This window comes from Lemur catta, chromosome 2 (assembly GCF_020740605.2).
Source record: "Lemur catta isolate mLemCat1 chromosome 2, mLemCat1.pri, whole genome shotgun sequence".
NCBI classification, from domain to species: Eukaryota; Metazoa; Chordata; class Mammalia; order Primates; family Lemuridae; genus Lemur; species Lemur catta.
The window spans coordinates 62,736,357-62,749,298 of record NC_059129.1 but is presented as its reverse complement, the minus strand read 5'-3'; the positions used below and the strand labels follow the sequence as shown (position 1 = coordinate 62,749,298).

Sequence of the window (12,942 nt, the reverse complement as noted above, 5' to 3'; positions counted from 1 at the left end):
ATTGCAGTCCACTCTCTTTGACTGCTGGGTTACATCAATGTCGTCGTGCAAACCATTCTCATTATATTATTAATAACAATGGCTGGACACTTTCTGGACAGACCTCGTATATTATATAAACATAACAAAATTCATAATAAGCTGAGTTCACAATAAGTATTACAGAGGTTTAGATGGAATAGTTTATACATAATATTTAAAAAATAGGTTATAAATAAAAGATAAATATATAAAATTAGATATAATCTTCAAATATTTACTTTTTACTAAGGTTAAAAATTTGTTTTCTTGATCAAACTGGCTTCATCTTTGATGTGGTATTTTAAAATATTTTTGTTTGATAACCTCCATCATATATGAAATTTCAAAAAAATTAACACAGTTTTCAGATTTCTTTGGAAAATGGTATTTAACTTTTATTCAGCAACCGAATCAGCTTATAAAGGTCTTTGAAAAATCCACTTTTAGTTTTTTCTTTAATGATTTTTCCACAATTTGTCTTGAGTTATACAGTAACAGTCCATGTACTCAAAAAGCATGGTCTACTTTTCAGGCTTTCAGAGGATCAGAGCCCATTTGAGAACAACTCTGGTATTATTTTGGAACATTTTTTTTTTTTTCAAAATGAATTGTCAGTTTTACATATATATATATATATATGTATGTATATACACAATACATGTTCCTTTTAACACATTGATGTATTTTATACGTGTATCACTTTCTTTGCTGATATAAAGGGGCAGGTTATTTTTCTGGATTTTGGGGGCACAGGTGGTCATAGGACTCTCCCACAATGTGGCAATGCATACACTGTCCCTGGTCTCTTTATCCCGTCCTTTCTTCTCTAGATAGTCTTCCTCCCTTTCTGGGTTTTCAGGTATGTAATTTTAATTGGTCAAACATTTGTCTTTTGTCTTGCCCTGAGAAACTATGTTTTTGCACCAGCAACATTGTTTAGACTATCTTATTGGCCTTTAAAAAATGTAGAAATGCCTTGAGGTGTGGAAGAGAAATGCCAGTATCTGGGAGTAGCTTTGCAAATGGCCTCCAAATAGCTTTTCCTTCCTGTGACATCCTTGCTCTCTTTCTGTAACTTACAGTCTCAAACCAGTGATACTTTTGTTGTATATAAAGATGAGTAACCTAAAAATATTGACTAAAGCATTTTCTATTTATATTATTTATCTTTGGGTAATTTGAGTCCGACCCACGTGAGTCCTGGTCGGTAGGTCAGGGTGAATAAATTTATCCAAGATTGTTAGATAATTTTTTTTGTTTAAAGATTAATTAGAGTATAATATGGAAGTAGTAAAACTGGTAATTGCCTTATTAAGGGTTCATTGCAAATACGTGTTTATTGGTTTCTTTTAGGTTTGACAACTGTGATTACAAGTTACTTGTCTTTTTTTTTAAATTTCAGCATATTATGGGGGCAAAAAAGTTTAGGTTACGTATATTGCCCTTGCCCCCCGAGTTACTTGTCTTTATAGTTATCTTACTACAGGGTAATGTATTGTAAATCATTCATAATGATCTGTCAGTTAGTGTGGAGATTAAAAGTAGGAACTGGAAAACATTGTGGAGTTCAACTACAAATATATTTGAAGTTCTAAGTCATATTTTTCTGAACAAATAGTGATGAAATATATTTAAAATATCTAAAAAGCAAAAATATAATTCTATAATCAAAGCCAGCCAAACATGAAAAGACAAAAGGTAATGAATTACGGGCAATGCTGACTTGTTGGCGCCCCCCAGTGGAAAACTTTAGATTGCTAGAGTCATCCTGCATACAGTGGAAACCTTGGGAAATGAAGGTACGGAAATGCAAGGTGGAAAGAGGGGAAAAAAGATGTCCTCAAAATGGAGAAAGAAGATAAAATTTTGAGGCATGGAAAAGGAGAAGCTTTCAAAGGTCATGGAGGAGCTGTGGAAAGACAGTTATAAAAATTTATTCATTATAGTGCCAGCACTGAGCTCTAAGTATTTGTGAAAGTTAAGTGATAGAATGTACCCACTCTATGAGATATATTTTATTATTTTCTCTGTATATAAAATGGGGATGCAGAGAGTTCACAGTTTAAATAACTGGCCTGGAGTGGATCAGCCACTAGGAAATGGGCTGGTTCATGCCAGCATATAATTTTTTAACTGCTTCATCCTGCTTCTGTTATACTCTTTAGTAGTAATAGTAATCATATTGTAATCTTTTTAGCTAATAAGAATGATGTTTACAACGTATGGGTTTTTCCTTTATTGAATCTTTGGGAATGAACAAATCACTTCTTGATATAATAGAACAAAGCATGTTCTATTATTTTGATAACTATCTAATTATTTTGATATCTAATATTTTGATAATTGTGTGATATTAAATATCTCTACCACTATGTAGAAAGGCTGACTATTTTAATATAAAAATATCATAAATGGATTAGGTCTTTCTTTAATACATTGTGAATATTGCAGTACGTAAAAGCACACTTGATCCAATGTGGTCCAATTTCAGGAATAAAGTAAATACATTCATTGCATGTGGTAAAGTATAATGTAATATTTTTCTTTTCTAAGTAATGTATTATGGACACATTTCCTTCATTATAAAGTAGTCTCTAGGAAATAGAAGCCAAACTGTGTATTCTAAAGTATGTATTTCTATTCTTAATAAATTGTTACACAGCAATAGTTTAAATGGTTACAGAGAAGCTTCTAGAACATTTTTTCATGTCAACATTCTTTTACCACAACATTATGCAGGATTTTCCAGTTGACTTTCTGCTATTCCTCAAACCCAAACTGAAATCACAGAAGTGAAAAAAATAGGTCCATTTATTCTTACCAAATAAAATACTTGTTTCTGTCTTTACTTACACATTGTCACAGTTGCCTAAACCCAAAACCACGTAGGCTGAAAGTGAAATATAAAATAGTTTGCCTGGAAAAACATATCTCTATGAAATAATTGTCACTAAATACTTTTGGATCAACCAACTAGTAACTTTCAAATGGTTTTGAACGATATTACTGCTAATGTAAAATTGGCAAAGTTTAGTCAATTTCAGCATATGTATTGGGAGCCCAGGAAAATACTATCTAGGAGAATTTGATTAACAAATATAACTCTAAATGATTTCAGTTCTTCTGGTTAACCTTACCCTCAATAGTCTTTTATACTATGCATGCTTGTGGCATTATGTTAGTTTTGCCAAAGGTTGCTTATATAAATCAATTTTACATTTTGTTTTTAATATTGTATAGTGTTTATATATTTTTACTTGGTATTTGCAAAATAAGTAATAATTCTTAGCATAATTGGACATAAGAGATATTATGACTTCTTTTCATGTCTATGAAATGTAAATTAATTTTTGACCAGTTTGAAAAAGACAGACAATAAGAAAAGAAATAATTTTTTCCTAATCTGGAATCTCCCCAAAATAATGTCAATATCTGATATATTGAAATAATGTAAGATTTTTGGCTATGTCTTAGTGTAGACCAAGCTTGGTATTAGAATAACTCAGATAAAAGCGTGTCAAATCAAATTCAGGGAATGAACTATGGGGAAATGGACTCCTAAGGGCAGCTTCTCAAATCTGACAGTATCATGGGCAATTGCATTTCCCCTTTAGGGATTCTGGGGGCCAAGGTGTTTGCAGTGACAAAACTCTACCCGTTTTCCATCGTAGAAAACTGTTTAGCCACCTTGCTTCTGATAAGATTTTTAGACATATTTTTAGTTAAATTCAGAACTTAATCTAAACTTGTAGTGCATTTGTGTGTGTGGGGGGGGTATGTGTGTGTGTGTCTGTATTTGAATGAGAGGAGGTCTCAGGGTGGTTTCACGTCAAATCATGGTCCCTTGAAATGGAGGCCTTTATTCTGAACAGTATTTATCTTAATGTGTTGCGTTGAGAATATACATTTTATGCCTTAGAAGGATATAATTCATTTCAGTCTATTTTCTTTATACTCATAACTCTATAATTTTAGTTTGCTTTATGTTTTAGAGTGCTTATTGGGTGTATTGTGCTCATGTTTTATATTATTACTTTAAAGTATTTATATTGTTTTTCTATTCTCCAGGTAATATATTTATAAAGGCTTATCTTTTCAACTAGGTTGTGAGCCCCTTGTTGATAGTCATTGCTCACATACAACTTTTGTTCCCTTCAAAGAGTGGAGTGAAGTGGCAAACTGAATTCCAATGTATGATTCAAGTTCAGATTTTAAAAGTAAAACTATTTACTTGTCTTGCACTACAATTGTGATTAGCACATTGATCAGTGAGGGTTATATTAACAAACTCAAGACGTGGAAATAAAAAGAATGGCAGACTCTTCCATTTAGAATAGAATACACTTTTGCTCATTCTTAGTGGCAGCTGTACCACCTGTCCTGATTCACTGACCAGTACTGCTATTCTTCGAAAGCCCTAATGATGCAGAGGGTTTTCAAAGACATAATGATGGGGCCTGATTTCCTTATCTTTCAAATTCCCTTTTCTGCCTGAGAGTCAATACATATGTATAAAATGAGTGTTAATTATTTCAACTGAAGTGTCACCAAGAAAGTAGCTAAGAAAATTGAATAAGAAATGAAAATTGATTAGTGCCACCACTGTTTGTTTGGGGTGCTAAATGATCATTTTGGGTAAACATATTGAAAGGCTGACAATGGAAATGCTTTCCCATTAATAAATGTGCTAAATTCATTCTTGATAGAATTAGCATTAATTTTCTCTGAATCTAGCTAAAGACTTGTGCATTTAGGTTTAGCTATGTGAAAGAGTTCTATTTCTTTTTTTTGCTGTCTCTTCACAAACTTTGTTCTAACCTATTCTTCATGATTGCACCAGCAGGGGAATTATTAGGAGAAAAGATTGCCATATTTTACACAAATAGTTAGGTTTATGGCTATTTCAAGGCTCAGTTTGGAGGAAATCATTTAGTTTCATTAATTTTTAACTAAGGCTGTGAGACTCTGAGGGCCTTTGGAACTGTTGTACTAAATCTGAACTCCTATCATTTGACGGTTTTTCTTGCATGATTCATTATAAGTCATATAAGAATGTGTTCAAATGAAATATCCTTCTTATTTTATCACTTCTCTTGGGTTGAAGGAAGAACCAAGATTAATTTCCTCATAGTTCCTTTTTTAGAAAAAGCCTTTATTTAAAACTTTAAATATCAGTAGATATTCATATAATGCTGTATCTCATACATTTTCGTTTTTCTAAAATTAATTATAAGTAGCAATGTTATAATACACATGTTTGAAAGTATGCATTATTTACAAATAAAACTCCAATTATGACTGATTCTTCTTTAATGATAAAGTCCACAATTTTTTTTTAAATTAAAAATCTATTTTATTTGTTTTTAGGGAATCCCAGGATTTCCTGGAAACCAAGGATTAATGGGCCAAAAGGTAAGTATTAACAAGAGTTAGATGGTTTGCACCTGGATCTGCTCATTTGAAGAATAAAGTGGTGATGTATTATTGTCTTCCATAGAATACATTTTTACAATATTTATGGTCACAGTTAATTGTTCAAATATATAATTTTAGAAGATGTTATTTTAACCTTGCAAATTAGTTTTGTTTTTGTTTTATATAGATAATATTAATTTGTACTTATGTATCCTGTTTTACTTGATTACTTTTCTATTTTGTTCCCTAAGACAATCCTTTTGGATAATTTGTTTCTTTATGAACTATGTCTTTGAATGTTCCTTTAGCACAGGTATCTTGGTAATAAACTTTCAGTTTCTATTTAATTGCAATTTTTAAAATTTTACTCTTGTTTTAAGAGAGAATTTTGTAGTGTATCTGACTCAAGGTTGATAATTATTTTCTCTCAGTAAATTGAAGATTTTTTCCCATGGTGTCCTGGCTTCCATTGTTAACAAAGAAAAATATGCTGTCATTCTAATTATCATTGTTTTGTAAGTGATCTGTCCCTTCCTTTTGGAATCTTTTAAGGTATTTTGTTTGCTTTTTTCTTAAAATTCACTATGATATGTCTAGATAAGGATTTTTCTTTATTCACCCTGCTGGAAATTCACTTTGCTTTCTGGCTCTCTGGAATTATTTCCATTAGTTCTGGAAAAAATCAGCCATTATCTCCATATTACCTCTGTCTATTATCTGTTTCTGGAATTCTGTTTAGACATATTTCATTTCTTCTGATTTTATACTCTACATCTCTTATTAGCATCATCATATTTTCATATCTTGTTTTATCTTCTGGTCAAATTATTTTAGGTATATCTTCTAGTTTACTTATTCTTTATGGTGTCTAATCTCCTGTTTAAACTATCAATTGATTTTTAAAAAATTATAAACAATCATATTTTTTACTTTTAGAAGTTCTAATGTTTTAACCCAAAATTTAAACAAAATTCCTCTTTTTGTTTTCGATAGTCATTTATGTTTTCAGTCTTAATAGTCTTTCATGATTTTGTCTTTTAATTTTTAAAGATCTCATGTATAGTTCTAAATTATGTTTCTAATAATTCTAACATCTGAAGTTTATCATTTGTTATTCCTGTCATTATTTATTATTTGTTATTCTCAGTCTTGTGGCTTGCTATCTGCTATTTGCTTATCGTTGATTATGGGCTCATTGCTTCATCTTAATTTAGTGGAAGTTCTATTAGTCTAACAGGGAAATAAAGAGCTGCTTCCTGCTAGTAGCCATAGATACCATTTCAGCCCCCTTTGAAAATCGTGAGTCATCAGATATTGAAAACTTCTCCCTCATTCTCATGGCTGGTCAACATTTAGCTTCCAAGAGCTATCCATATACCCTCCGACACTCCCGCCTTTCCTATGTCTCTACCTCTGGCAAGGTTTTTGCACAGTTCCAAATCTTCATGATTATAGTCCCAACTTAGGGTATATTTTATTAAACTGAGACATCTTTGAATCCCTCTGCTACTTCTTGGAAGATCAGCACTCTCTCATGGAGTATGTCCTTTCCAGGGTTGCTTTGTTCTGGACTCAGAAGGTCCCTTAGAGCACCTAATCAGTGACAATCCCAGAAGTTGAAGTCTAATCCTATAGCTTTATGCCCTATTTTTTCTTTATTAATTTGTGTTCACTATCATATCTCCTACACTCAATGATAAATAAGAAAATTTCTTTTTTTTTTTTTTGAGACAGAGTCTCGCTTTGTTGCCCAGGCTAGAGTGAGTGCCGTGGCGTCAGCCTAGCTCACAGCAACCTCAAACTCCTGGGCTTAAGCGATCCTACTGCCTCAGCCTCCCGAGTAGCTGGGACTACAGACATGCGCCACCATGTCCGGCTAATTTTTTCTATATATATTTTAGTTGTCCAGATAATTTCTTTCTATTTTTAGTAGAGACGGGGTCTTGCTGTTGCTCAGGCTGGTCTCGAACTCCTGACCTCGAGCGATCCACCCGCCTTGGCCTCCCAGAGTGCTAGGATTACAGGCGTGAGCCACCGCTCCCGGCCAAGAAAATGTCATGCTTGATTTTTTTTTCTGTTTTCTCACCTTACCAACTCTGTCTGAGCTGGTAGGTCTTCCTTTAAAAGAATGGCAAGTGTCACTACAGATTTCGTAATGAAAATATTTGACAGTAATTCCTCAGACCCTAGACCCAGGTCTTTAAGGGGTTAGATTGCTGCCTTGACTTGCTCTTTTCTTACAGTAGTGGAAGAAAACACACAAAAAAGTTGGACTGACTGGTATTGAATTTTCATTCCATCATGCTTAGGCAGAAAATTCCTGGAAATGAGTTGATAATTAACAATTTTAAAATTTGATCTGTATTTGATTTTTTAGGGAGAAATTGGGCCTCCAGGACCACTAGGCAAAAAAGGAGCTCCAGGAATGCCTGTATGTTAATGTCATTATTATCAAAGTGTTTAAAATGTTGTTACTAGATACCAGTAGTTCATATTCAGGAGTTCACAAAATTGTAGAAGATCCAGAATGAGATTTTTGAGGTTCGCTAATTCCATTCATTTGTATAAAAAATATTATGTTTACATCCATTTTCCTAGAGGAGTAAAGATTTCTTCAGATTCTTAAAAAGTTGGCTACCCAAACAAAGGTCAGAAACCCTTACTGTAGATAAATCAGAAAACAAATATGCTAGTATAATATTAATTTAAAAAAATATTAACTACCATGAGACAGTCTAAAACTTGTGAATGTTTTCTCACTTTTTAAAAAATTTACAAATTTATTACACATGTTCAGAAGAGGTAGGGTGGGATGTTCCTAAATCAGTGAGCAAATTATTTTAGATGTTTCAGGAATTGAAGGGACATATGAATTTGATATTAGATATTATGAAAACCCTATCATGCATGTGTAAAATTCCAAAAGTAGATTAATTTCTAAGTTGCTAGAAGTGATGTTGATTTTAATCTATGAATCAAATTGCCTATAATATTGTAACTTTTTTTAAGTAAAACAGATCACTTTTATGCTTCAAAATTTATGACTTTCATTTAGTTATATAATTTAAAATAGATTTTTAATTAGTGTTTGGTGAGACATTTGGTGAATTTTGCATGTAAGAGTAAATAAGGAAAATGTTCATTAAATATGAATTCAAGTTTTGAGCAGTAATTTAAAAGAAGATATTTCCCTTTAAAAAGAAATACTTTTTTTTCTACTTCTACCATCATTACCAAGTTACTTATTAATTAAAATAATAAATTAAATTTGGTTATTTATTAGTATCTAAGTTAGTCTTCAGAAAATGAATGTATTGACTAGTATCCATTAAACCTGAAGAATATATTTAACATTTCTAGTATTTTATTCACTATGCTAAGAACTAATACATTTTACATTTTATAATCACAATAACATCCTAAGTTGACAGCAGAGTGGTGACATGGTACTTTTATTATGGTCATACTGAGATTCTGCTTTCTGATGATATTAATTAAATACTTTTATCACATTTCCTTTGCCAAGTGTTTTTAAATATATAATATTTAATGCGTAATCTAAATTAACTCAGATTCTAACTGCTTAGAGTAGTTATCATTATCTTATTTTGAATCATATAGTTAGAAATATAGCTATTTTGTAACTTGAAGAGAGATTATTCAGAGAATTTATTAGATTGTAACTTTTTCAAAATGTTGTTCAAGATAATAGAAATTGTAAGTCATGTTGATGAAGATAACATCTATGAATAAACCTAATTCTTAGCCGTTATGACAAAAGGAAGAAAGTAAGAGTGTAGAAAAAATGAACTTTTCCTTATATCTGTGCTTTAGTAGCTCTCTAGTCATTTTTGGTATTTGTAGGTTTTTTAAGTAACAGAATTATAAGGGCTCTGCTAACCTTCATGCTATCTTGCATAATTTGTTTCTTTTTTTTTTTTCAAGACAAGGTCTTGCTCTGTCACCCTTATAGTTTGATTCTTTGCTTTTATTATCTTTTATTTGGATGTTTATGGGAAATTTCTCTAATATTATAATTTAGTGGATTAATTATTATAAGAATGTGTGACTTGGAAATGAATTTAGTGTTAATATTCTTTCCTGTGTTACTCTTGAAATTCCCTTTTAAAAATGTAGGGTTTGATGGGAAGAAATGGCTCACCAGGTCAGCCTGGAACACCAGGATCTAAGGTAAATATAACATAGTTAATAAGATTAAGAAATTTGTGCAATCACAGTGGCCATTTATAACTTCAGTGAAAATCTTGACTTACTGCACTGACTTTATTTTGAATGAGGTTTTCATTCTATTAACAATCACTTGTAAGAATGAACTCTTAGGCAAAAGTTTAGCTTATGAAAAAAGCTGATGTAAAACAGATCTGGTTTAAGCTGGAGAGGGTCTGGAATCCCTCACCACTCAACCTCGTACACCCTTTTTGGTGTCTCGTAGGCACTAAGGAATACATAAGAGCTCTGCGAAGCTCAGTGCCAAAAACCACCAATCTAGAGCATTAGTAGTTATGAATGAGGATAGCTCTTACCAGTTTTCTATTCCTATTTTTGGCATGTTTATTTACTGGAATGTATATGTAGTTTTTATTATAAAATGCCTTATTATGCATTCACTTATTTAGGCCTATAAGTAAGGGAGCATATTATCTTTACTTTCAGAATTTAAGAAAGTAAGGTAAACTTGACGAATATATTTAGGATGTCAGGTTAGTTATTCTCAAGGTAGAACAAAATCTTTGAATATCATGATTTGACCATTCTCTAGGAGTACAGAATCCTGTGCTAAGAGAATTATTTTTTTTTCCTTGGTTAATCAGAGGCTCAAACCAAGTACATACTGGCTAGACTCAGGAAACTGTTCTCAACTATTTAGCAAGTAGATTCTAGGACAACTTTCCAAAAGGGAGTGATGGAATTGCTGTTTTGGAAGCATTCAACCTTTGACTAGACATTGTCCCAGGAGGAAAGACTCTGGCTTACAAGATGAGTAGATGACCTAATCTATTTTACTTTTAATTTCTAAAATATTATACTTAGAGAAAGAGAAAGGATAAAATGTCATGGGAACCCAATAACAGGAAAAAGTAGTTGCTCTTTGATCAGTGCTGGACCACTGTGGATCCTTGGAGTATTGCAGGTTCCAGCCGCTATAAGTGTGCAGACAGTTGGTATAAAACCTTTGAATAACTAGGATTCCTAAATAGAAGTTCTCTATAATTTCTGAAGGTCATTTTGTAAGAAAACACCCCTTATTAATGGGGCACAATGAGCTCTTCCATTGTCTTTTGGATACTCTAATTCTTAAGAATGCAGCCTAAAATTTCATCAGCTTTTTTAATTAGCTACATCACACTGTTGGCACACACTGAGCTGGAGGTCAATTAAATCTGTTGGATTTTCCATAAAAGATTTTACAACAATGTATTTGTGGCATCTACCACTTAAGTAGATTCTGCTGATTTGGCTGGGTTGGCAAATGGGTGTTTCCAGCATCACAGTTTGTTTATTTTTACATGGATTACTCTAAAGTTTGGTTTCCCTCATCTTGTGTTGGGCAATTACTTTGTTAAAAATAGATCCAAGATGTTAAAATTATTCGTAGTAAACGTAATCTTTTCACTGAAACATTTCAATTTCTTTTCATGTGGTGTATAAGCCCAGGTGTTAGAAATTGTTTCCCAAAGGGCCAGATAGTAAATATTTCAGTCTTTGCAGGCCATATTGTCTCTGATGCAACTACTCAATTTTCTCATTGTGTAGCAAAAGCAGCCACGGACATACATAAATGCATGGGTATGGGAGTGGCTGTGTCTTGGTTAAACTTTATTTCAAAAACACGCATTGGGCTGGATTTAGCCCCAACCTCTCTATTAGCTTTTTTCTGCTAGTTTTGTCAACTATATGTTTGTGGACTATGTTGTCAATAGCACTGGTAGAAGTTCTAGGGTGAGACCAAAAAATTGTATTAAATAAGGCAGAGAAGAAGCTGAAACTGTGATAGATCTTTAGAAAACTTCTAATTTAGATTATAATACTTTAAAAAAAATCTGTTGAAACGTTTATAAGCCTACTTTATCATACTATATTTCAGCTTTTAGAAATATTATCTAAATGATATTATGATATATTAATATTATCAAGTCCTATAACTTTTAACAAGTCTTATCTGTGAGTTTCAGCTTAATCACCTGTAAAGTTAGAAATTTTAAGGAACCACTATTCTATGGTTTAATAATGCTATTATGTGTTAAATACTTTAATTTAAACCAATATTACGTTCACATATTCCTGACAATGAGCAGCCTAGAAACCTTTTTAAAAACTGAAAATGAAGTTGATTTGCTTTACTCATTAGTGAACCCAAGTTGACTCTGGGTGATCATTAGTCTCCCCTTCTAGGTGTCACACCAATCTGTTTAATTATAAGCTTTTGCCAAACACTGGGTTATAGTATCAAGGATCAAAGTAATTGAAAACCAGAACTACATTTGACAATGTCTCCTTATTAGCCAGCAGGCTTCTTAGCCCTTCTTATATTCAACTTTCTATATTACACTCTGCTCTATCAACTTTGTCTTGTTCCCTAACTTTCCATCTGTTAGAAAGGACTGCACTGGAATCCCCAAAAAGAGCACAAATAAACGTTTTCTGATTCACACTTCTTCAGAAAAGCCATTGTACATTTGAAGCTAAGTTTTTTCAATTGCATACTGAAGGTGAATCACACTGAGAAAGTGAAACAGGACGATGATGAGGAACTCAGCCCAGAAGATGCTATTAAAGTACATGGCTCCCACCTATGCAGCATGGTCACTGAACTTATTAATGCTGGTCCCTAAAGATTTGAATCTCTTCCCTTATCCTTAAAGCTATTAGCTTTTAACACATTCTTTTAGAGAGCTTTATAAATATGTGGACTCACTTCCTTGCTTAAAATAGTTTTTTCTTAATAAATAAGCTTAATGTACAGAGTCTATGTTTCAAACAATTAGTCAAAAATGCAAAAAATATTTTAAATATATTCCCTAAGTTTCTATAGCAGATATATTGCGACAATGTTTTTTTAATTCAAATGTTTTTGATGCACTGACAGGGGAACAAAGGTGAACCTGGACTTCAAGGGATGCCTGGGGCTTCTGGGCTCAAGGTAATGGTGATGTTCTGCATTTGGAAATATTTTCAAAGAAATTATAATGTAAATTGCCCTCATTACTTTAGCAAATTGACATTTTGTATTCCTTAACAAAAGATCCATGAAATTAAGGATTACCTTTATCGCAAAATTAAAGTATAAGAAAGGAAATGTTCAATGTAGAGTTTCATTTCTGTTTTTTAGATACTTTGTTTATTCAGTAATAAAGACATAAAAGAAACTTTGGCTTATTTTATCTAGAAATGGTAAAAATTATGAGCATACTCTCCGATCTAGAGAATATACCTCTCTTAAACAGCTCAAAACAAGAGTGTGTAGCTCTCACAAATGGTACTGTC

At 32.3% G+C, this 12,942-nt stretch overlaps 1 protein-coding gene across 2 annotated transcripts in view; it reads left to right on the top strand.

Moving 5' to 3' along the window:
* COL21A1 (collagen type XXI alpha 1 chain) overlaps positions 1–12,942 on the top strand; it is a 189,192-nt gene that overhangs the window by 158,209 nt on the left and 18,041 nt on the right. For both annotated transcript variants that reach the window (XM_045543782.1, XM_045543783.1), the window contains 4 exons: positions 5,389–5,433; positions 7,814–7,867; positions 9,574–9,627; positions 12,545–12,598. In XM_045543782.1, the coding sequence (XP_045399738.1) occupies positions 5,389–5,433; positions 7,814–7,867; positions 9,574–9,627; positions 12,545–12,598 (207 nt within the window). The remainder of the gene's footprint in view (positions 1–5,388; positions 5,434–7,813; positions 7,868–9,573; positions 9,628–12,544; positions 12,599–12,942) is intronic.